Source organism: Esox lucius, chromosome 12 (genome assembly GCF_011004845.1).
Source record: "Esox lucius isolate fEsoLuc1 chromosome 12, fEsoLuc1.pri, whole genome shotgun sequence".
NCBI lineage: Eukaryota > Metazoa > Chordata > Actinopteri > Esociformes > Esocidae > Esox > Esox lucius.
Window position 1 is genome coordinate 32,248,655 of NC_047580.1, and position 26,570 is coordinate 32,275,224.

The 26,570-nt window shown below is 47.3% G+C and overlaps 1 protein-coding gene across 5 annotated transcripts in view; it reads right to left on the minus strand.

Moving 5' to 3' along the window:
- Positions 1-21,240, minus strand: part of myt1b (myelin transcription factor 1b) — a 34,774-nt gene extending 13,534 nt beyond the window's left edge. The window contains exons 1-7 of one of the 5 annotated variants that reach the window (XM_029124265.2): positions 21,142-21,240; positions 10,924-11,024; positions 6,407-6,464; positions 4,479-4,509; positions 3,389-3,451; positions 2,499-2,761; positions 1,070-2,173 (exon numbers count right to left, since the gene is read on the minus strand). In XM_029124265.2, coding sequence (XP_028980098.2) covers positions 1,070-2,173; positions 2,499-2,761; positions 3,389-3,451; positions 4,479-4,509; positions 6,407-6,464; positions 10,924-11,024; positions 21,142-21,166 — 1,645 coding nt within the window. In that variant the 5' untranslated portion in view covers positions 21,167-21,240. Of the gene's footprint in view, positions 1-1,069; positions 2,174-2,498; positions 2,762-3,388; positions 3,452-4,478; positions 4,510-6,406; positions 6,509-9,715; positions 10,266-10,923; positions 11,025-18,011; positions 18,288-18,315; positions 18,376-21,141 lie in introns of those variants that run through there. The other 4 variants (XM_020052083.3, XM_020052082.3, XM_029124266.2 and 1 more) reach the window with 4 other exon arrangements.
- Between the last annotated feature and the right edge of the window lie 5,330 nt (positions 21,241-26,570).

Sequence of the window (26,570 nt, forward strand, 5' to 3'; positions counted from 1 at the left end):
TGGCTTGGCCATCCTGAAACCCTTCCATGCTCAGTAGAAATGGAAAAATAAGGGCCAACACTTCAGTTAATTATATCTCTGTAGCTCTTTCCACCAGAGACGGGGGGGGGGGGGTGAATGAAAGAAAAAATAAAGAAATAAAGAAATGAATAAAATAAAGGGGAAAAAAAATCATAAAGAAAGACGGCATGAAAGAAGAGGCGGAAAAGCGGTGCTCTGCTGGGCTCGAAATTGAATGTTAACGAGACATGCACCTTCTAATTAGAGTTGGGCAGAACCTGAACATCGCTACGGGGTGTCGGGGGGGCAGTGTGTGTGCCCACTGGGCAAGGCCTGTTAGTGTCACAGCCATGACAAATGGGCATTGTGCCAGCAGGCCCAAACAATGACACAAACATAAACACTGCACCAATCAGATTATGGAGCGTCTCACTCTCTCACTCTCTCACTCTCTCTCCTTCACCCCCAACTCCCTTAATCTCTCTCACTCCCCTCTCTTTCTGTCCCCCTCTTTCTCTTTTGCACCTGCTCTCCTTCTCTCTCTCTCTTTCACACTCTCCCCCCTCTCTCACTATTTTGCACCCCCCCCTCCGTTTCTCTACCTCTCTCTCTCTTTCACTACCGCCCCCTCTCTCTCCCTCTCTCTCTCTCTCTCTCTCTCTCTACCTCACTCCCCCTTTTCTCTCTCACACGAGGGCTTCAGATGGAGATGAGCTGTTCTCTAAATCTGGAGCAACGCATCATTTGTCTCTGTGCTGGTGCTTGTGTTTTTGTTGTACATTCTCGCTGTCCAAATGAGTGTACTGAATGAAGAACTATCTTAATCTAATCAGGAAACCAGACCGCTGGATCCACTCCATGTGACCAACGTTCAACTGGTTTAAAGGCCAGCTGTGACTCTGCAATGAGTCACTGATCACTCATCAGACGGCACGCTTCTCTTTAGTAATGTATTCCAATGTACGTGCATGCGTGTGTGTGTGTGTGGAATGTGTGGAGTGTGTGTGTGTGGAGTGGGTGATGTACATGACTGGCGAACAGTTCACTTGGACTGACTTCTCGTCCGTACCTTTGCTGTTGAAGTAGCTCTTCCGCATGGCGTCCAGATGTTTGGGCCGGTCCTCCATGGTGAAGTAGCGGTGGTGGAGCTCCGGGGCGGGGAGACGGAGGAGGTCGCAAGGCCCCTTCACCTGCTCCGCCTTCAGGGCGATGGCCTGCTCCAGCAGGCCCAGGTTGCCCCGGGTCATGTCGTACATCTCCGACTCGTCAGTCACCGTTGACCTTTGGGACAGGCTGTCGTCATCCACCTCCTCCTCGTCATCGCCATCTTCATCGTCGTAATCCTTCCCCGAATCCTCTGAGCGCACCTCAATTATTTCAGAGGCAACTAAGGCCTTATGGGAGGTGTAGTGCTGTGTGGGGCTGACTCTGTGGGGTTTGTAGTTCTCCAGTGGGCTGGTGCGGTGGGAGTTGTAGTTTTGGTTAGTCCTGGCCCTGTGCTGCCCCCTGCTGGGTCCCTGAGCTGCGACAGTGCTGGTGATGATGTTAGAGCAGGGCAGAACCACAGGGGGAACTCTCTCGTCCACCTCCTCAATGTCATCTTCCTCCTCCTCCTCCTCCTCTTCCTCCAGGATCTCCCGTCTGCTCTGCTGGTGCTCTGGTTCTCGTCTCTCATCTTCATACTCCTCCTCGTCCTCGTCTTCCTCCGCTTTGTCCTGCTGCTGGTGGATGTCACCCGTGAAGTACGGGTGATCGAAGGCTCTCTGTGTCATCCCAGCCTCCCTGGGCTGCTGCGGCTCCTCTTCCTCCTCCTCTTCCTCCTCAGAGTGCTCTTCCTCCCTAGCAACAACAGAAGGCTCTAAGGCTACTACAACTCTTCCCCTGTCCGCCTCCCGCTGCTCCTCTTCCTCAACATCTTCCTCTTCTTCCTGCACCGCTGAGTGTTCTGCTGCCACAGACCATCCTTCCACAGATGTGACATCCTTTTCTGTCTCCATGGTAACACGCTGCCGTGAGGAGGCGGTCTCCATGGTGTCGGGTACCTGGCCCAGGTGAAGCAGAGAATCGGCTACGATCTGATGGTAGCTTGGGTAGTCCTGCTGTTCTGGCCAGGAGGTCTCCTTCTCAGCGGGACTGGCTGCTCCTCCGGGAGGATCCATGATCATGACCTCCTCTGTGGGGAGAAGAGGGGAGAAGTCAGCGAGTTGAAAATGTCTGTGGAGAGGAGCAGCGTTGCTGTTATCCCCGGGACCATGAAGTCGTCCTCTGCCACTCATCTTCTGCGTGGTAATACCACAGTGCTGTCAGTGAATGTAATGGTTGACATGGTCCCATGAGCCATTCTGATTAACCACATCTACCTCTCAGGAGGAACGCAAGCTGAGGTGAACATACTGGATGTGTGTTTACAGGTGTGTGTGTTTACAGGTGTGTGTATTTACAGGTGTGTGTGTGTGTGTTTACAGGTGTGTGTTTACAGGTCCCACTCCGGTGCCTACCCTCGTCCGCGTTGGTGTTCTCCTTCTGGTCCGTCACCTCCTCCTTCTCTCCCCGCTGTGCCTGTGGCTGTCCATCGGCCTCCTCCTCCTCCTCCTTAGAGTCCCCCTCCGTCTCCGCCTCGCTGCTCACATCACTGTCGACGCTGAAACCCTCGTCCAGGGCCAGCTTCAGGGGGTGGGACTTCCTCTTGTAGGACGGCTGTTCCTGCTCAGCCTCGGCGTCCGCCAGGCGCCTCTTCCGGGCCAACGGGCAGCCAAGCACACTGCACAGGGAGAGGGGGAGAGAGGGAGAGGGGGAGGGAGGGAGAGGGGGAGAGAGAGAGGGAGAGACCGTTTGAGAAGGTTTGGACTGAAGAGTACTGCATCTCCAATCAGGACCAGCAGACAGAGGAGGGCTTCAAAACAAACCAACCAGCGTAAAAGCCATTAGAATAATTGTAATAATAAAACACGCCCACCCGGGTGTTAAAATGACATGGGGGCCTGAAATGAACAGTGAAGCGTTGCTACTGCACTCCCCTCCGGGGGGCGCTGTGCTCGCTCAGAAATCGCAACCAATCACAGCCAATTGACCGGAACGTTTAATGAACGCACACACACACACAGTGAGGAAGCGGAGGACAAAACTCAATAAAGCCCTCGACTAGAAAACAGAGGGGATACAGGAATCCATAAACACTGTTCATCTGAAAATCACGTCTTCAATGAATACACATGAAAATAAATAGAATTGGTAATATGTTTCCAATAAGCAGCAGTCACGACCCAGCGAGCGGCGCCGGGCCTACCGGGGTCCTTGGCGGTGGCAGAGGAAATATCAGCTCTTTTCTGAGAGGACCAGGAGGTCCAGAGGGGGGTGGGGGGGTGGGGGCAGGGTTGGTCTTCCATACCTTCTGTGGCGTGAATATCTCCCACTGATATGACCAGAGCCTTTGCATCCAGGAGTGGGGCAGCTGAATGGAGTCAGAGATATATTTCAGGATTTACGCATTTTGTTCCCGTTATGGGGAGTATTGATCAGAACTGACCAAACAGGTGAGGCGAAAAATGAATCAAGGTCGGTTAAAAACTATTAAAAAAAATTGCAGTTTACAAACACGCACACTGTCAAACCTAGGTAGTGCAAATCCACACAAGTGCACACTCATACACACACACACACACAACACGACAAGGTAATGCAGGTTTTATTAACCAACAACGAATGTGTCCTACATCAAACACCGAGCTCTCCTGTGTCATGTGATAGAGATGGCACGAGGCGTTTTGTCATTTCCCTTCTGAAGTCATCCGCTGCCGGTCTCCTCCGCCCAAAGCCACGCGATCATCCCTGCGCACGTCGCCGTCATCCCCGCACCCCGTCGCCGTCCTCCCCCCGGACCGCTAATTTAAATTCTCATTAACGTCTCCCCACAATCGCCTTTATTACCGCATTTATCCTTATCATTACCTTCACTCGTTAAAATGTTACATTTGCATTCTAAATGAGAGACGCCAGGCCCTCCCGGACAACCTCAAGGTTTCCCGAACGCCGCGCCGAGCACGGATCAGCGCTCAGAGGTGAAGCGTGACGAATGAGAAAGGATGAAAGACGGTTTTGGGAGCGGCGGAGGTGATGAGGTTTGGTGGCGCCCACATGGGTCATGCTCACGCTTGTTTTGTGGGGCGGGGGATGAGGAAGAGGAGGGGGAAGACTTGTGTTTCTGTTTCAGTGCCGCACGTAAAAGGGGTTCAACTTGGACCGGGGACAAAATGATGGATGCTGTTAATTCCCTGTTGTGACAGAACCCCTTCCTGAGTGATGGATTAATATGACTGTTAGAAGTAATCTGCCTTGTAGGACAGCAGTACTTCCACTACTGTTTTCAATGACTGAGAGCTCCTTATCTTTTTCCAGGAATGTGCAATAGAGACAAACAGGACTGAGGTTGAACACTTCTGTCTTGGAGACAATGTACAGTGATTTTAATTGTCTCTTACCTCAGCTCTTGTCCCGTGAGTTCGGAGGGAACTGTGGGGAGACAATAACAGAGAAGACATTACATGGACCGCTAAACAAAGGTGAAGCAGCTGGAAGCTGCACTGCAAAAAAAGAACTACAATCAATACATCACAAAAGCATTCAAATCCCAGGAGACATTTTTACAAGAATATGCATTACATAGTAACATTACACACACACACACACACACATACACACACACACACAACAAACACTGGTGCAAACACACACACACGACATTGCAAACACGTATACACACATGCACATTCACACAAGCCCACAGACTGCCGAGAACACCTAAATCAACCGAATTGCTTGCTGCTAATCAGAAACAAAATGACATTTATATGCAGACTTCAGCAATTGGGGCATGATTAAGTGTTGCAGTTTAGTTATCATAATTGTGAAATTAAATTAAAAGAAAAAATGCAGACATAAGTTAAAAATACTGCATTTCCTTCAGGCGACTTAATTGCCTTGAAAAAATTAATCATTCTCCGGTCAACAACACAACCTCCCATTGGATGAAGGAGGAACTGATTGGACGTTCAGCAACAGAGATTTATTTTTTTAAATAACATAGTGTCATTTTCAATATGGCCATTGGTGAAAAGAAAATCTGGAGAACTCAGCCCCAGTCCGGTTAGAAATGCATAAATATTGCATAAATATAGAGGCCGGAGACACAGGACACATAAAGAGCAGTCGAACCACGTCTGCATCTTCAGACTGAGGAGCTGGATGTGTCTTTGCTCCGTTTCTCTCCGTTTCATCACTCAGCACCCTGGATCTCTGTCTGGACCCCTGAGTGGCTTCTGAACACTGTCAACTCGGGGGCTCTCTCACTCTCCTCCACCTCTCCCACTCTCCTCCACCTCTCTCACTCTCCTCCACCTCTCTCACTCTCCTCCACCTCTCTCACTCTCCTCCACCTCTCCCATTCTCCTCCACCTCTCCCATTCTCCTCCACCTCTCCCACTCTCCTCCACCTCTCTCACTCTCCTCCACCTCTCCCACTCTCCTCCACCTCTCTCACTCTCCTCCACCTCTCCCACTCTCCTCCACCTCTCCCACTCTCCTCCACCTCTCTCACTCTCCTCCACCTCTCCCACTCTCCTCCACCTCTCTCACTCTCCTCCACCTCTCTCACTCTCCTCTACCTCTCTCACTCTCCTCTACCTCTCCCACTCTCCTCCACCTCTCTCACTCTCCTCCACCTCTCTCACTCTCCCCCACCTCTCCCACTCTCCTCCACTCTCCTCCACCTCTCTCACTCTCCTCTACCTCTCTCACTCTCCTCCACCTCTCCCACTCTCCTCCACCTCTCTCACTCTCCTCCACCTCTCTCACTCTCCTCCACCTCTCCCACTCTCCTCCACCTCTCTCACTCTCCTCCACCTCTCTCACTCTCCTCCACCTCTCCCACTCTCCGCTACCTCTCCCACTCTCCTCCACCTCTCTCACTCTCCTCCACCTCTCCCAGTCTCCTCCACCTCTCTCACTCTCCTCCACCTCTCCCACTCTCCTCCACCTCTCTCACTCTCCTCCACCTCTCCCAGTCTCCATCTCTCTCTATCTATCTCAGTCTATATATCAATGTATCTTCTACTCTATTTTTCCATCTCTTTTATTCTCATCTTTCTCTCTCCTCTCCCTCCACCTCTCCCACCATTTCTCTCTCTCCAACTTGCCCTCTCCATCTCTTTCTCTCTCTCTCTCTCTCTCCCCATCTCTCTCCTTGTCTCTGCCACAGGTAACAATAGCAGGCTGACTAGCTCAACTGGACAAGACGCGCGCGCGTGTTTTCAGAGAGGGAAGCTCTGGGCTAGCACCTTCCACAGATCCCAGGCTGTCTGTAAAGGAGAGAAGAAGAGGACAGAATCCTCCCTGCGGCGTGAGAGCTCACCTCTGATTCCTTTAGACCGTGTGCGTGTGCCTCTGTTGTCATCGCTCTCCACACTCATCTGCCGCAGGAGGGGAAGAAGAGACACGGAACGTCAGGAAATTGCTTTTAATGGATGGGGAAATGACAGAAGAAAAGCAGCCATTACAGACAACCCCACCACTCACAGTTTACATTCATGTAGTGAACCGTGTCTACAATACCTGTGTGTACACAAACAGGCTGTACAACGCCACTCAGAATACCTGCGTGTACACAAACAGGCTGTACAACGCCACTCAGAATACCTGCGTGTACACAAACAGGCTGTACAACCCCACTCAGAATACCTGCGTGTACACAAACAGGCTGTACAACCCCACTCAGAATACCTGCGTGTACACAAACAGGCTGTACAACGCCACTCAGAATACCTGCGTGTACACAAACAGGCTGTACAACCCCACTCAGAATACCTGCGTGTACACAAACAGGCTGTACAACCCCACTCAGAATACCTGCGTGTACACAAACAGGCTGTACACTGCCACTCAGAATACCTGCGTGCACAGAAACAGGCTGCACACTGCCACTCAGAATACCTGCCTGCACAGAAACAGGCTGTACAACGCCACTCAGAATACCTGCCTGCACAGAAACAGGCTGCACACCGCCACTCAGAATTACAGCCAGTCCATATACATCGTAATTGCAACGCACTCGAGATGCACATACACTTAAGCACACAGCAGAACACACACAGGCAGGTTTAGAGAACAGATCTGCTTTCCTGGAAACTGCCCCCCCACCACCACCCCCCCCCCCCCACCACGCTTCATCCCTCATCCTAGCTGGCTGGCCTGGGAGTATCACGTTGCCTCAGTTTTATCTGCCCTGCTGACGGGGGCTCTCTCTCTCTGTAATGATAGGAAGGATCAGCTACACCTTGAGCACTGGGGAGACATCTCTGCTGAACCAATGCCACAGTCGCCTTTCCCATCATATATATATATAGACAGATAGATAGATAGATATAGGAGTGAAATACTATATATATATATATATATATATATATATATATATATATATATAAAGAGAGAGAGAGGGAGAAAGAGAGAGAGAGTGAGTGAAAGAGAGATAAATAGATAAATATAGGGGAGAGATACTATATACATCGTGAGAGGGGAAGAGATACAGTAAGCAAGAGGAAGAAAGAGAGAGGGATGAGGAAGGAATAAAGAGAGGAAGACAGCGAGAGAGAAAGGGAAGAAACCGCCAATAAATCACCGCCAGAAGCGACACGGTTAAAAATGGAAAATGAAAAACAAATAGAAGCATTAATCTGATCCGGAACAAATAGATGTATTAATCTGATCCAGCCCGGAGAGAAAATGAGCAGGTGGTTCGGTTGTTGTGTATTTAAATCCTTCTCCGGTACCAGCCCGGCCCCAGCTCAGGCCCTCCTCCTTTAACCCTGTTATTTGCAGCACCCGAGCGAACTGGGAGCTCAACAGACCTCCAGCGGAAAGCCGGCGTTAGGGCACGGCCTTGCGGGCGTTCCGGGAACGCAGCGGTAATCATAACTCGCGGCGCCTGATCATAATGGTACCGTAGCAATAATAACAACAACAACAACAACAACATCATAGATACTCAGAATTACCGTAAGTGCTCTTTTAGGGACTCCGTGGTCCCGGTTCCCCAAACCAGAGGCCTTGCTTTTAAGGCACAAAAGAGCAGGTGCGAAGCCCCCCTCCTGTCTATCACCACACCTCCCAGGGCCGTCGCTCCACTGCTCCCCCCACTCAGAAGCCCTTCAGCCGGGCCAGGCACACTTTAAAGCTATCCCATGCTTTTTAGACACAATGTGAGCATTAGCTTTGATTACCGGACTCTAGGTCTTTTATGGCCCCCACTCCCCCTGTCCTCGCGCTCCCCCCTCGTCCCACTACCCCCCCCCTTGTGCCCCTCGCACTCCTCGCCTCCCCCATCGCCCTCCTCGCCTCCCCCATCGCCCTCTTCGCCCCAGCACTTAGCTGCTTTGTTGCAGTCAGCGTTGAAGTTGGCAGGGGCACAGTGAGTTCAAACACGGGGTCTCTTTCCCTCTTCTTTGGCACTTCCTGCTAATAGATTTACTTTTGAAAAGAGAGAGGAGAAAGAGAGAAGTGTGTGTTGTGTTATTTTTGTTCGGTAGGGGCGGGGTTGTTGGGTGGGGGGGGGGCGGGGGGGCCCTGCGAACGGCGTGTCACGCTGATCCGGAGGTACAGGTGCAGTGTGGGGGCCCCTGGGCATTTAGTCAGGCCCTGCTAACATGCAACAAGCCGGCTTTGTGCCCTGAACTAAAGGGAGCAGTTTACTCCCTGTGCTCGGCTCATGGGCCTGTGTGTGGCATGAGAGGAAAGTTTTTACAGGGGACCCCAAAGCCACGGCAAGCTAATGAACACTGTTTGTCTTGTCTGTCTCTTTCACTAAACAGAAAAGGGAGGCTGTCTCCCCTCAGTCTTCTGGAGTCATGTGACCGGGGTGGGGGAGTGGGGGAGTGGGGGTAGAGAAGAAAACAAAATGCAGGACAAATGAGTCAGGTCCATAGTGTCCATTCACTGTGTCTTCTCAAAGCTGGGCCTGAACACAGCTCTGGTCGTCCTCTCTTCACGTCCGTAGTAGTCATCCAATGAATCAGATGGGATTGAAAGGCGCCCCTGTTGCTTTCATGTTTGCGTAACCATAGCTACGCACATTTTAAATAGGTAAGCAAATCTGAGTTCAAGTTTTTCCCTCTCCCAACTCCACCTCATTAATTTCCTATGAACACAAAGTCACTCTGAATGAATCCGGGCAGAAATGAAGCTGGCAATTCACCTCATGTTCATAATTTGTTTCAAAGGTTGTTTTTTAATGTATGTTCAAACCTTTCTTTTGCCCCACGTAGTTTTTCTTAATTACATACTTTGAATGAGAAACATACACCTCTCTCGCGCTGAGCTGGCCCTGCTGAGGGAGAGGGGGTGAGGGGTCCACGGAGAAGCCCAGGCAGGAGGGCCCAGCAGGCTGCAGGCTGTGTGGTTCACTATCAATTATGTCCCTCTTTGTGTGCCGTACATCCAGGAAGGACTCCTCTGCATTCTGACAGCTATATGTAAATTGCTGGCTGGGGGCAATGACTTCACAGAGAAGGTCACCCCTCTTCCCCTGGTGCACGTAAATGAGTCTTTCATTCATTTTCACGTTTACAAGAATACCAAGAACCAGGAGAACGGCATAGAGAGAGAGAGAGGCAGAGAAATGCGAGTTCACTAAGCAACTAGCGAGGAAGACTGACATCTCCAAAATTACCTGCGGACAGCAACTGCCAATTAGGAGAGGCCCGTTTCCCTCACCAGGCAGTCCACGCTCCGATCCTGTTGGAGCAGCGTTACGCGGCCGGTCCCACCACGCACCCACTTAAATAATTCACACTACAGAGGAGGAACCGGAGGCCCGACCACCACCAGCTACCACGGCTGGAGTCCAGACAGGAAAGAACCCTTCCAATTCTCAGCACAGTATGGGTTGGTTCACTTTACCGACTGACAGAAAAGAGACAATGGAACTAAGCCCAACAATGTGATGTATCTGGTTGAGGCAACATGTGTGTATGTATTCAATGTTTCTCAGCGGCACACAGTTAGGGATTCATCAGACATCTCTCCACTTCCTGCTATTCTCTCTCTCTCTCTATATATCTCTCTCTATATCTCTCTTACTCGACTGATGTCTTCCAAGTCTTTCAGTCCAGGAGATCAATGCGCTGGTTCCCATCCAGAACAGGAAAACATGTTTGAAATGATTCACGGTTTGATTTGCAGTAAATAAACTTGGCGTTCTATTTAAGAGCAGAGCCTGCATCTGCAACTCGACCAGATATCAAACGGATCAATAAAAGCCATTCATTCTGATCAACCCTGGTCTTAGAGGGTAGCAAAACTACTTTTACTACACCCTGGGGACAGCACCCCCTCTTCTCCCCTCGTTCCCCCCCACTCTCTCCTCCACCCCCCCCGTCCTTCCTAATGTCTGTTCCCTCCTTTTGTTTATACGTGTACAAATTCAGGTTGAAAATAAACATACAGAAGGTCTACCCAGGTGGAGAAGTCATGCTAGTGGGAGCGGAGCAGAGGTGGAAGGAAAAATATGGACAGAGAGGGAAAGAGATGGAGAGGCAGAGAGAAAGTGAGAGAAAGAGGTTTTATTTTCTGCTGATTCAGGGGAATATTGGAGGAGTCAGCTCAAGGACATCCTCTTGAGTTTTTTCCCCCCCGATGTCTACAAAGCAACGCTCCAAAGTGAACTCCGCCGAAAGTAAAATGCTGAGCTCTGCTGAACTGGGCCGAGCCTGGCTTCAGTAGTCTGGACCTGGCGGACAGGAGAGGATTGGATTTGTTTGACGGCACTGTCCGGTCGCCTATCCAGCAGACCCCCCCCAACCCCCCCCCCCCCTCCTCGCCGGGGCTTGCTGAAGTGCCCAGGAAGCAGAAACGAAGTGCTAGCGCACTGCCACTCACTTTGATTGGTCTGCTCTGCAGTCTCTGGGAGGTCTGGCAGCGGCTGATCCTCTCGCCTCGCGTCCACCGCTGATTCAGGAGCTCACCCCGAAACTCATTTTCTGCCCAGGGGAGAGAAGAGGGGGAGGGGGGGGTCAGAGAGCAGAATAGGAAGAAAGGAGAAAATAGTTGTCACTTCTGACAACAGCATCAGCACAGGACCAGGGGGGAGACGAAGGAGGAGCTAGAGGAGGAGAAAAGGGAGCTGGAGGAGGAGAATGCGTGAGCTGGAGGAGCTGGAGGAGGAGAATTAGGAGCTGGAGGGGTGGAAAGAAGACCAGGGTGGGGTAGATAGGGGGGTGGGGCAGGGTGGGGCAGGATGTTCAAGCACACACCAGGCACTCCTATTAACTAAGAACACACACACCACATACACACACGTCAGTGCGCACACTAAAGGACACACACCACATACACACACATGTCAGTGCGCACACTAAAGGACACACACAACATACACACACATGTCAGTGCGCACACTAAAGGACACACACAACATACACACACATGTCAGTGCGCACACTAAAGGACACACACTTCACATACCCACACTAAAGAACACACACACACCACATACACACACACTAAAGGGCCCCAGCTGGAGACTCTGTCAGTCTGCTATTAGAATCAATCAAATTTGCACAATTTTATTGTGCTTTTCTCTGCTAGGCTGCATGAGAGTGCAGTGGGGGAGGGTCCATGGAGGGAGGGGGAGGGTCCATGGAGGGAGGGGGTGGGGGAGGGTCCATGGAGGGAGGGGGTGGGTCCATGGAGGGAGGGGGAGGGTCCATGGAGGGAGGGGGTGGGTCCATGGAGGGAGGGGGTGGGGGAGGGTCCATGGAGGGAGGGGGTGGGGGAGGGTCCATGGAGGGAGGGGGAGGGTCCATGGAGGGAGGGGGTGGGGGAGGGTCCATGGAGAGGGGGGGTGGGGAAGTGGTCAGTAAATAATGAATCGTCCATAAATCAAGTATTAAAAAAAAGATATATTCATCAAGGTAATAGTTTTCTCTCATCACAAGGTGGGGTTGGGTGTGGGGGCTGGGGGGGCAGCAGGGACTATGTCCGACTATGGAGCATGATCTCCTTCCTCACGGTTTCAAAAAGCAAACGTTAAAATGATCCTCCACCCAGAAGCCAGACATGCATCAGAAGTATTTTAATGACAGTCATGCAACTTAAGGGAACATTGACCTTCACAGAATCTTTAAAAACAAATGAACTATATACTGGAAATAAAAATAAGTAAACAGATTCACACAGTTGAATACAGAAATGTAAAATGTAACTGAACTCAAATAATTGAAATCATGCCAAGATTATCTTCACAAAATGTTCACAAGTGTCCTCATCTTGGCCAGAGGGTAAATATCCAACCTGCTACACCCAACCTCCTACAACCAACCTGCTACATCCAACCTGCTACATCCAACCTGCTACACCCAACCTCCTACAACCAACCTGCTACATCCAACCTGCTACATCCAACCTCCTACAACCAACCTCCTACAACCAACCTCCTACATCCAACCTCCTACAACTAACCTGCTACATCCAACCTCCTACATCCAACCTGCTACATCCAACCTCCTACATCCAACCTCCTACAATTAACCTGCTACATCCAACCTGCTACATCCAACCTGCTACATCCAACCTCCTACAATTAACCTGCTACATCCAACCTGCTACATCCAACCTGCTACATCCAACCTGCTACATCCAACCTCCTACATCCAACCTGCTACATCCAACCTCCTACATACAACCTGCTACATCCAACCTCCTACATACAACCTGCTACATCCAACCTCCTACATCCAACCTCCTACAATTAACCTGCTACATCCAACCTGCTACATCCAACCTCCTACATCCAACCTGCTACATCCAACCTCCTACATCCAACCTCTTACATCCAACCTCCTACAACTAACCTGCTACATCCAACCTGCTACATCCAACCTCCTACATCCAACCTCCTACAATTAACCTGCTACATCCAACGTCCTACATCCAACCTCCTACAATTAACCTGCTACATCCAACCTCCTACATCCAACCTCCTACATCCAGCCTCCTACAACCAATTTACTACATTTCCCTTCTTACCCCCACCATCCTACAGTCAACCTCCTACAACCACCCTCAGACAACCAACCACCCTCCTACATCCACCCTCCTACATCCACCCTCATACATCCACCCTCCTACAACCACTCTCTTAAAAACACACCGTTATTAAATATTATTAAACCACCGTCCTGAAACAAACCTTCCAAGACCACTTCATATCCACCGTCCTCTTGCCCCACCCCCCTCTCCCAATCTGGTGTGTTTCCTGGGTAAGTGTCCATCCTGAAGTCCCATCTGGCTCTACCGGCATGGGCACTGGGTGCATAGAGAGAGGGAGTGGGACAGGCTGGCATGGCCCCAGTCAAACCAACACACTACTGCTCCCTCAGTAACCTGAACACACTCCTGAGTCAAACCAACACACTACTGCTCCCTCAGTAACCTGAACACACTCCTGAGTCAAACCAACACACTACTGCTCCCTCAGTAACCTGAACACACTCCTGAGTCAAACCAACACACTACTGCTCCCTCAGTAACCTGAACACACTCCTGAGTCAAACCAACACAGTACTGCTCCCTCAGTAACCTGAACACACTCCTGAGTCAAACCAACACACTACTGCTCCCTCAGTAACCTGAACACACTCCTGAGTCAAACCAACACACTACTGCTCCCTCAGTAACCTGAACACACTCCTGAGTCAAACCAACACACTACTGCTCCCTCAGTAACCTGAACACACTCCTGAGTCAAACCAACACACTACTGCTCCCTCAGTAACCTGAACACACTCCTGAGTCAAACCAACACACTACTGCTCCCTCAGTAACCTGAACACAGAGTCAAACCAACACACTACTGCTCCCTCAGTAACCTGAACACAGAGTCAAACCAACACACTACTGCTCCCTCAGTAACCTGAACACAGAGTCAAACCAACACACTACTGCTCCCTCAGTAACCTGAACACACTCCTGAGTCAAACCAACACACTACTGCTCCCTCAGTAACCAAAACACAGAGTCAAACCAGCACACCGTTGCTCCCCCGCAACCAAAACACACTCCCTAGTCAAACCAGCCATGGCTTCAAAACTAAAACATACTGTTCGACTCCTGTTGTATTCATCTATTGGGTTAATATTTTACACATCTCCAACCACTCTCCTCCATCTCTCCACCTTTTACTCTAACCGTTTTCCTATATCCATCTCCTTTTCTGTCTATTCACCTTCCTGTTGACACTCTTAACCGCTGTTTAAAGTAGTGATGCAGTGGCAGAGCGGGTTGACTTAGTTTCTGTGTTCGGAGGGAGCATACCAACAGACCTGTCATGCCCCCAGACGAAGCAGACAGACAGTCCTGTCCTGTTCTGGCCCCAGACGAAGCAGACAGACAGTTCTGCCCTGTCATGGCCCCAGACGAAGCAGACAGACAGTCCTGTCCTGTTCTGGCCCCAGACGAAGCAGACAGACAGTTCTGGCCTGGCCCCAGAGGAACCAAACAGCCAGTCCTGTCCTGGCCCCAGAGGAAGTAGATAGACAGTCCTGTCCTCACAGGAACCAGATAGACAGTCCTGTCCCCAGAGGAACCAGACAGACAGTCCTGTCCCCAGAGGAACCAGACAGACAGTGACACCAAAGAAGACTGTGTCCGCACCCCAACACAGCACTCCACAAAATGCTTGTTTATCAACTTTAACTCTTCCTCTGAAAAGTGATTACAAGAGCAATACTTCTATCTTTCTCCCTTTCCTCTCCCTCAATCTCTCTTTCTCTCACCACCCCCCCTCCCCCCCCACCTCACGCTCATTATCGCGCATTATCACTGACACTGCACGTAAAGTCAGTTACTTGGGATGGTGTCCTTCATACACAGTTTCTTTTTTTTAAGAAAGAAAGCAGCTGCTGATCCTAAAGTCACCACTATCTAATGGCAGAGCTCCTGTCCCTCCTAGAAAGGCTTCCCCCGAAACGCCACCAGTCCCCTTGGTGTTAGAGCAGCACAGCAGTTTAGAGCTGTATAGCCCCTCGCTGGGGGATCAGGTGGTGTTCTCTGTGAATTAAATGACTGCCATCTCATCATTTAGTCATGAGAGAGAGCTGGAAAGATGATAATTACTTGATTGTCAGGGAAGTTCATCTCAGACACTAAAGACCATTCGATTAACACTTTGACTGAAGCAAAGGAATATACGATCTTTAACTGGCTTTTTAAAACCTCTAAGGAATTGTTCCTTTCCGGATAGTGACAAACTGTACGGTGACTGGCAAACTCAGACAAATCGCTTTTATCCAAAAACATAAAGTAATTACATTTGCATCCAGGGACAATTGAGTAAAGACATATATTAAATCCATAGTTAGATTAAATACCAAAGTATGCTGTAACAATAATCCAAACGAATCCATCTGTAAACCCTTGGTCGAGTTAAGCAGGATTTTGAAGATAACTTTGTGTGATTACTGACCTATAAGGCTCTTAGCAAAAGAAGAGAAATGATAAGTTATGTATAAGTTATGTACAATAATGTTATATTATATTGCACTTAACTTATTATAATAACAATTATAATAATATTAAGCATTAATATTAACAATAACCATTATGGAGGATGACCAATCAAATAATCCTACAAAATATAATTTTTTGAATATCGATTTCGATTTTTTTAAAATCCCTAAACAAGATTTGTTTCTATAAAATAGCCAATAGACCGCTCAAGAAGGTAAAATCAATCCAACCTTACTGTAAACAAAAGTCATAAAATAATGTTAGTCAGAATGAGACAAAGTGACTTTGAGAAAGGCAAGAGGCGCAGCTCGGCTCGTGGCTACAGTCTGGAGGACAGCTCTATGGAAACCAGGTTTAGGAAGGCCATAACAACGAGAGGCAAACCCACACCTATTCACTATTGCGACACATTTAACTGTTACTTTTTAACTGTTAAGATTAGGACATTTTTATGACGTAAAATGGCTCTTGAAAATCGCGACAGAAAATACATAGCATTTCTTAACAAAGAATGAGTATGTATCCCCCTACTCACGTTCCCGTCTTTTACATAATTTCTTGAGACACTTGTTCAAATATCTGAACTGTATTGCTCAAAGTCGTCGGCCTACAGTAGCAATCTCTGCCAAACGAATGCCTTTTAGTTTTAAAATGGCCATAACGGAACGCCAGAGGCTTCATAAAGTGTCGATTTTCGCCAACCACCACAACATAAAAATCATTATTTCAAGTTATAAATGGCACTTCTCTCTATATTGACTGCTTTGACGACCCTGACCTTTGGCATTATCGCTCAGGTTTCTGATACACTTTGAATGACGAGGGCGCAGTTTTGTCCAGCTGCTCTCTTGGACATGTTTATTGCATTCTCCTCTACGATGATTCGGGGGCACCTGCTTCCAGCATCATAACGTCTATCTATCTTTTTATGAATATATATATATATATATATATATATATATATATATATATATATATATATATATATATATATATATATATATAGATAGATAGATAGATCAAGGGCTGTCAGGCTTTGGTCACTATACACTCAGACATACATTCGCCAATGTGCCAATTCATTGACGAATTAATCAAAATGTCCTTAGATATAGGCTATATAATGTTAACTGTGACTCGAAGCCTAGTGCCCTTGGCTTGTGGTAACATAGTCATCCCACCCCTGATACCATTAGCAATAGTTGCACTGTAGGCAGTTGGTAGCATAGCAGCCATAAAAGCATGGGGCCGTCCTCGGGAGAGACCAGTAGAATTACAGTAAGCTACGGATATGAACACAACAGTACAAACTTTCATTTTGATCCACCATTTTAGGCACAGGTGCTGTGTGATAGACCGCGTGGCACGTTATGTGACCATCTGAGCAGAGCAGACTAATTCAGAAACAACATCACACACCGACTCGAACCAGATCAGTACGATGGTCAAAGTAAACAGCAGAAGCCGAATTTCGGAACCCGCACATCGAGTGAACATTCTCAATTCTCAAACGGAATACGCTATAAGGATCCTTTAATCTGCGCATCTGACTAAGAGCGCCTGACATTTGAAGGGAGCATCTCCGTTTTCTGCTGCAGATCAAATGGCCACCCCCTCCTCTATCCTCCTTCATCCTGTGCAACGCCCATTGTTCGACCTTAATTACACACCGCCATATAGGACTAACAAACTCCCAATACAGGGACCTTGCCGAAAGGATATAGTTGATAGTCAACTGGGACAGTGAGAAATATTCAAAAGAGTGCAAAAACATTAAAGTGGTCAAATAGCGACAAATGAAGATTCCCAAGAGGAGATATCAGACAGAAAGTGAAAAAGAACTGCGCAGATTAACACAAATAAACACTAGCAGTGTTTCAGCATCAATGCGGATTTACGTAATTTAGAATTGTTTTTCAGGAAACACTGCAATTCCGACCAGGCTAGCCGCACAGAAGCCATCATAACCCAAAGTGCTTAAATATAACCCAGATTCAGAGAGCGCCGTAGTTTACCAATTCGGACCGTTTGCTAAGATAGTGAGTATGATAGCCAATATAAATGTAACGTTTCTCTTTATAAAAAAGTTTATTCTCCCAAATAATGTCAACAAATACACGTGATATTGTACTAGCCTAATTGCGAGGAAACACCATTGCAAAAGTAATATTATTTTCCAAAACAGCTAATCTTGATCTCAAAGGACAACTTACATTCTATGAATCCAGAAACATTAACTACAGAACGACTCGCACTAGTGTGAAATATTGAAAATAAAGATACCTCCATCAAGTCATCTTGACAAAATCTCACTCCATCCAACTCCATATGCATGATAACATCGATGCCGAAACTAATTGTTGTACAAAATAATAAACTGACCGGTATTGTAAACAAATAGTTCGTAAAAATTTTCCGTAGACTATGTAGTGTACAAAATACAAATAAATGGGTATTACCTGAATCTCTATAATATTTCCTTAGGATTGACTCTACAGATCTTCCTTGTGTTTTAAGTAAGTTCAGTTCGATGTCAAGTAGTTTTGTGGAAGATATCCTCAGTTACAGATCTAATAAAGTATTATTCTAGTCCCGTTGCCTATAATATCCAGATGTCCATCAATGAAAGCGCGAGCGCAAGACGGCCTCCTGACTGAGGCGACAGCGCCGAGCTCAAGATCGTGGCGTTAAATGTTACTTGTTTGTAAGCAAAAACATGGCTTCATTTGCCTTTGTCAGCGAGAAAACGTAATATTGACTTACCTTTCCCTCATGAGCCATTGTCCCCCCTCCCTCTACCCCCTCTCCTCCCTCCGCCCTTTGCCATGACATCACGGAAGCTGTAGTAAAACAGAGAGCCTCGGATGGGCAGGGCTTTAGGTAGACCGCTATAAATCAGCGTGTGTACGCACTCTATTTCTATCTCTCATTTTTTCTCTCTCTCTCCATGTCTCACTCTCTCTCTCTCTCTCTCTCTCTCTCTCTCTCACACACACACACACACACACAATCATACACAATTATGTAATCCAATAAGTTATTTTCATGTGCGTTAACATTGTTTTATTAATATTATACCTATGTGCACGCACTGTTTATATATTCAGAAGGCTAATTAACAAATCCGTAATATTTCACACTCTGCCTGTCAGGGACGGTACAGTCTGAAGCCATGTGCTTTGGGCCGGCTTCATTACCAGGGAACATGCCACGTTAGGGAACGAACAACACCAGAAGGAGCTTACTTTAAATCTTTGATTCCGCACAAAAGCACGCATACGTTATACCTGTCATTTACATACACCCCCCCCCCCCCACACACACACACACACACACACACACACACACAAACACTATTCCTCGGAGGAGGTGCTGTCCTATAACTCATACAATGGACAGTTTTCTCGGGCAGGGAATTGATGCATGTTCTAAGTTAGTACGTATAGCAGGGGATGTCAGCATCTGATAATTTGTTTTTTTCCCCCCGAGCGCATATGGAAAGTGGATTTAGAGAGCATAGAGCCTCGGTGAGCATCACATTCCGGTTTAAAGAAGTCCAGGGAGCGAAAGTGTTGCAAAAGCGTACTAATTCTTGAGCTACAAATAATTTGAACACGCTAATACATCTATCAAATAAAATCAATATATTGAGTGGCCAGTGAAACTTCACCATATGCTCAAACTCCTACTGGATGACGGCAGCCTCATTATGGCAAAAATGATGGTCTTTTTTTTGGTATAAGCCACTTAGCATGGCTAACATTCAGCAAATAGAGACCTGTAAATATTATAGCATTTTGCAACTTGGAACCACTCCCAAATGTTGCATACACCGTTGTTTTGCTTTGCTGTTTTGAAACCATTAGTGAAAATGACAACCATTCATTACAAGCCATTTGAGAATAGTCCCGAGAAATGCCAACCCTTTATCTTCTGTCTCCACGCCGTGCACGTAGGGAATATTCAAAAAGCCAACCTTCAGCTTTCAGAAATTCTATTAAATTCTTATCTCTTTGCAGCAGGCTCTTTTTTCCAATCCCATTGTTATGCATTGGAGCTGAAATCAATCACTGGCGTCCTGCACGCCGCATCACTATGATTTCAGTTGTGTGGCGCTGAGCGCCGCTCTGGTCTATGCAACCGCACCAACAATCGAGTAAACAAAAGACTGAAACACAAATCCGTCGCGTGGCCCGTGATCCGAGAAACACACTCCCGAGAAAGCTTGTGTGAAGCCAGGAGCAAAGCAGGTGAAGGCCGACCGCTGAAGAATGTGTATGTGTGTGTTGTTCCTATGTGTGCGTATGTATGTGTGTGACATAATACGCGCCATGAGGACTGAAAATAATCACTCTGTTGAGAGAACACACTCACACGCACAAAACGAGATGGCTACAGTGTGAACTCGTCCAGTATGACTTCAGGACCCTAGACAGCTCATTTGTCTCTCGGCCTCTTTCCATGTTTCAGGACCACGGACAGTGAGTCCCGCATGGGTTTTGTTCCGTGAAACTCAGAACCGAACTAGCTCAAGACAATGACACAATAGACCCAAGGCCACATGGCTTTAGTCTTTTGATGTTTACAATATTAAAGTCATCGGTTTATAAAAATGTAAATATGGTTTCATAAATCCTATAATAACATAAGGTATCAATAAACTAGACTGATTTGATTATCGCATTAGTAATTTAAGCTTATTGTTTCAAATGGGCCTATCCGCCAACTTTTTCTTTGTTAATAACCACCTTCCCTCAAACAAACTTCTTTGGGGCGTTTGGGGTCTTTTTCTTTTCCAAAACCACTGACCCCGCAGAGTTCGCCGGTAACCATCTGGAAAACGTTTTTCTTCAACCGGGCGGATTGTTTAGTTTCACTGCAGATGGTCTCATCAACGTTCACCGAGCTCCGGACTACAATTAGTGCGGTAGCTATACTGAGACGGGTCCATCGTCAGTATAAATATTGCATATCGTGGCAGCTGAGGGAACGAGGTGGGGAGGCCGGGCTCAGAGAAGTCCCTCGACAGATGGAAGGAGCTGACAGACAACAACAGAAAAGTTTTAATATGCCTGCAGACTGGCATTGTCCCCGCGGTACTAGCTCCCACCAGTCCTCGGGGAATAGCCTGGCCTTTTGTCTGGAGAATGTATAGCGACGTGGAGAAACTGTGATTTCGTTTATTTGAAATAAGTTCATCAGACGTTTTTTTTTTTAACTTAAGAAATATGTATTTAGAATATTATTTCAGCGTTGAGGAAAAACTGGTACACCGGTGTAAAAAAAAAAAAGCTCAGACAGCGTTAACAAGCAGGCAACCAGAAGTGTTATTATATTTGAAAATAATTTAAAATAACGGCGAAACAATTAATACTTTCAAACCACTACGGAACAGCAAAGTAGGCTAAACACATCATAAAGACTATTCAAGTTGAGGCCAACGTCCCGACAACTGTTGCATAGGACTTTTAAAAACTCAAACAAACAGCTGAACTTTCTCGCCTATACAACACACAAACAACTCATTTTGAAGTCCTATAGGCCTACTTGTCATGGGGGAAAACTAAAACAAATATTTGGTTTACTTACCTAGAAAAGTGCGACACAGCTTCATGTTTGCGGTCCGCTCTGGTCCCACAAGCGACCGTCAATTACAGAAAAGTTAACTTCTCTGGAAAAAAAAAGTTGTAGCAAACTTCGTTCAACTTATCTTAGAGCGGACAACGGGAGGAATGGGGAGGGGTAATTGCAGCGAACCCCAGCCAAACCAATCAGATGAGGTCTTGCAAACAATTGAATTTGACTGCTGCCAACTCCCTTAGCCAATCACGGCCGCTTACTCACAGCTTACAACAATGCCTGTAGAACTCCAACACAAAAGACGTTTGGTCCGCGTGCCTGCCTATTCAGGACTGCAGTCCAGAGGGACTCAAATGTACTCTGCATTCTTTGGTGGAAACTTACTTAAAAAACGACATACAAATGTTACATTATTTTAAAATATATATAAAAAAATGTACTTAAGTAAATTGCTTACTTCACATATAACTCACATATTTATATAAAGAAACAATGCAAAAGCACTTCCTTTTAATTTTATGAAATAAAATTACCATGTACCAATAACAATGTACCACGCATGTACAAGTACCACATACTATTATAACCGCTACTATAACTAGTACTACAACTACCACACATATTACAATTACTACAGAAACCACACACACTACACCTACTACAACCACCACACATACTACAACTACTACTACCACACATACTACAACTCCTTCAAAAACCACACATACTACAACTACTACTACCACACATACTACAACTCCTTCAAAAACCACACATACTACAACTACTACTACCACACATACTACAACTACTTCAAAAACCACACATACTACAACAACTACCATACATACTACAACTACTACAACTACCACACATACTACAACTACTATAAAAACTACAACAACTACTACGACAACCAGACATACTACAACTACTGTAACAAATACTACAACTATTAAAACAACTACTACTACTACCACCTATACTACAACTACTAAAACAACTACTTCAACTACCACAAATACTAGAACTACTAAAATAACTGCTACAACTACAAGATATACTACCGCTTCTAAAACAACTGCTACAACTACCATACATACTACAACAGCTACAACTACCATATATACTACAACTGCTATAACAACTCTTTCAACAACTAAAACTAGTACAATTTCTACAACGACAACAAGTAATACTACAACTATATAAATAACTACAAATTACTACAAGTGCTACTACAAATAATTTTACTACTAAAATATCTACTACAACTACTAATAAAATTCTGCAACTATTACTATTATACTGAAAACTAAAAAGAAAAGGTTTTTGGAGTGTCCTTTAAGTGTTCATCATACTGATATTGTGAAGGATCTCCTATATGTTCTTTAAGGATTTTTTTTTTCTCCCAAAGATCCCTTTTAATTCTTCTTCAAATAAAAGTTTGAACAACTTACTCAATGAAAACTTTACACCAAAAGGTGCTATAGAAAGCCCCTTTGCAGGGTTCTATAAATAAGTTTTAGGGGTTCCCACCCAGTTTCAATTAGCAGAACCACTAAAAGATCCCACAGTAACCATTCTTTTTACAAGTGTATAGCACTGTTCCGCATAGTCTTTGTAGTGTTCATAGAACAGACTCTCAAGCTAATTCCAGGCCTTGTCTATGCACTCAGCTCATCTGGGACATAACAGATGGTCTGATAGATAATAAAGTCCTCCGTACGTAGCCTTGTCTCAGTGCCCCACTCGCCAGCGTTGCTATGGCAAAAAAAAAATGGAAAAGCCAATGTAATGGATTCAGGGCTTATTAAATTTGCTTCCTCTGCATGGCATACAAAGGGAGGCTCTCACTTAAAAAGAGCCCTGGTCTCACTAATGCCACCAGAAGTTTTATCTGAGGGAGCCAGACACTGCTGCTGTATTCTTGTTGATCACCACACACTCATTAACCTATTAACTTTAGACCCCCCCCCTCACACACACACACACACACACACAACATGCCTGTCCCCAATCACCGTGACCCTATAGAACAGGCTGCTGAACTCTGACCTGTCCTACAGCTGTCTGGTAGAGCAAGACACACCAGCTTAAACAAATAACACTGAGTAGTGTAGTGTAGTGTGAAACTCACGGAAATGTTCCCTACAACATCCTCATCCAATATTCTTCTGCGTGTTGTTATGGTACAACTCCCCTCTCACCAGCGTAAAGTTATGAACAGTGTTAAAACATCACCCTCACTGACACACTTAATAGCCATTGAGAAGACAAAGCAAACAAAACAAAAAATGTATGCATTGAAGTGGTTAAAGAGCATTGTGGCTGTATGATAGATAAAGTTGTCAAAGTAGTGTCTCGTCAGACCATGTAGAACAACAGATCACAATGTTGCTGACCTCACAGATGGACCAATAGCTTTGAGCCGGGAAGTTGCATGCTCCCCTCCTGAAAACAATCAGAGCCATAACATGATGAATGTATTACTCTCTCCTTCTCCCCTCTCTCCTTCTCCCCCTCTCTCTGCTTCCTCCTCTCTCTCCTCCCCACTCTCCTTCTCCCCTCGCTCCTTCTCCCCCTCGCTCTCTCCCCCCTCTCTGTCTCTGCTCCCCCTCCCTCCTCCCCCTCTCTCCCACCTCTCGTTCTCTCTCCCTCCTCTCTGTCCTTCTTCCTCTCTCCTTCCCCTCCACTCTCCTCTCACTCTCCTCCCCCTTCTGTCTTTCTTCCCCTTCTCTCCTTTTTCTCTCTCTCTTTCCCTCTCCCTTTCTCTCTCTCCTCATTTCCCTTCCTCTCTCTCCCTCCATCTCTCTCATGCACCCACTCATCCTCTCTTCAATTTCCATGCAGCGGGAGATGATGCTCATTCTTGTCAGATCTGATCAGACTCAGCTAAGCATGTTTCTATGGAGACCTAATAAACAGATGTAGAAAGAGAAGCTGTCTTTTTGTTTTTGCATTTGTTCGTTACACATAAGACATGCAAAGGCACACTAAGTGTATGTGTTAATTGTATATATATGTTCATATTACCATCTCAGGGCTCCTCCCATAAATAAAAACCTTGTCAACCTGTCAGACAGTTGCTTAAGACAATAATTTCTTTGGCATTTCATTATCGCCATGACACACACAACTTGTGCGCTATTTCCCGTTTGTGTGAAGTATGAATTTTAAACACACACACACACACACACACACACACACTAGCACGCACAAACAAAGTTTGGTCTGGGTGCCAGATTATATGATCGTCATCTCCGGTGCCCCCCCCTCCGACGGGTACTGTGGTCCTGGCGTCGCCACGGGGGTGTCGGGGGGGGCGGCGGGGGACTGGCGGGGGACCGGGGTCAGCTCTGCCAAAAGCCATCTCATCTCCATGTCTGTCTGACGGACTGAGCCGGGCTAAATCAAGACCCAGCGCCATTCACCCCCCTTCCCCACTACCACATCAATGCCCCCACCCCCAAACAACCAACCAACCACAGCCTAGCCCTTCATACCCGGCTGTCCGACTGCCTGCCTGCCTGCCTGGCTGCCTGTACCCCCACCCCCCCGCTCCCAAACCAGCAGCCTGGACAAATATGAGTCCTGAGCAGCGGTAAATACAGGCAGCACTTCACAAACAAGGTCTGATTACAATGACAAAGGCCGCCACACTTTTGGGTGGAGCTTGGAGCAATTTGAAGCTGCGGGGACCATTGAGCGAGTGGCACGCTTAATGGGCTTTGTCTGTGAGAAGAAAGGGACCTGGGCTTCTGGGCCCAGCTGTCACTGTGGAGAATATCAGACTGACACAGCTACACTCTTTGGCTTTCTTTCTTTCTCTCTCTCTCTTTCTCTCTTTCTTCTTTTGCAATTTTTTCCCTGCAGTTAGTTAGTGGACACAAAAAGAAAAAAGCTGTCTGGAAGGAAGGAAGAAAAAAAATAAATGAGATCTCTCTTTCTCAATTACACACACACACACACACACACACACACACAAACACACACACACACACACACAAACACACAACACAAGGCAAACTCTGCAGCAATTATTCAAGCCTTAAACCCAGAGGGATAACTGACATTATTACATTTCACTGGTTAATTAGGAGTGTGTGGTTACTAAATGTAAGCTATCATGCATGAATAATGCACAGAAATATAGTCAAACATTACGCATCACAAACCATCACTTCATTTGCATAGCAGTGAACGGTTTCTGTAATTGTTTTTTCGTAAAAGCACTGCAAATTAAACTTTCGCATGTAGTCTGCAAGTAGTTTCACCCTCCCACCCCCGCCCCGCCCTGCCCCCCCCCCCCCCCCCCCCCACCACCACCCGGATCTCGCTCACTCTCACAGGCTGTCTGAAAAGGTAACCAGACTTCTGAAGCCATGTCATGATTCTGCCGTCTGCCTACATGGAAGTATTCGCCCCCGGTCCCAGACTCACCACACTGCCCGCTCGATGTACCCCCCCCAGCCCCCCTTCACGCGGCACCACGTCGCATTACGGAAACACGGCACAAGGCTGGCCGGGACTGGATGTTGTTTCACCTAATCTCTTTGATACCACTACGGAGCTGCTAAGCCCCAGAAAATCAGCTTAGCAGATGTCCTAAAGTGTAGGTGGCTCATTTCTTCAGGCAGGAGAGAATAAAACGATACATGAATAAGAGAAAGGGAGGTGGGGGGGGGGGGGGGGGCTGTCTTAAGATTGGGCACGAGGCCTGGGTCAGAGACCGCCTTCCACCAATCCACTCCGCTGTCCCAGGGCCTGACTTGACCCCAAACCCACCCGTCCTCCCCACCTCCCCCTCTCCCCTCTTTCCCCACCTCCCCCTCTCCCCACCTCCCCTCCCTTCATCCCCCAACGCCTCCCGCCCGGCTCTAACACCTCTGACCCCATCCGCCGCCTTCTCTTCCCAACCAAAACAAAAAGGCACTTCCTGATCCATAGTGTGACGCGGACTTGGCTTCACCTGCGCGACGACCTGTGAAAGGGGGGCGGAGTCAGCTGGGCCGTGCCTGTCGGGATGCCTTCTCGGGGGGCCTCGTGGCTCAGACGGAGACAGGCAAACCCCACCAACAACTGCAGGCAATGGTTCGTCGTGTATGTATATCAAAGTGCTTTTTTTGTGGGGTTCGGGGGTGGGGCATTGAGGCAGCGGGGTGACGGTGATGGCAGCTCGGGGAGGGGGGGGGGGGTTCAGATGGGCCAATCCAGCCGTGGCTCCTGCAGGGGTCGTCTTTACCCTTCGGGACGATTTGAAGAGGGAGGGGCTGTCGGGGTGAAGAAATGCATCTGTATGTAAATGGTCTCATGGTGGAGGCTAGTTTGAAGAGGCGATGGTGTTGGAATGAGGGCGGAAAACCAGGTACAATCAGGTGAGACAGCAGACTAAGTCCACCATCTTGTCATTCTCCTCCATCCATTGGGATCACTTA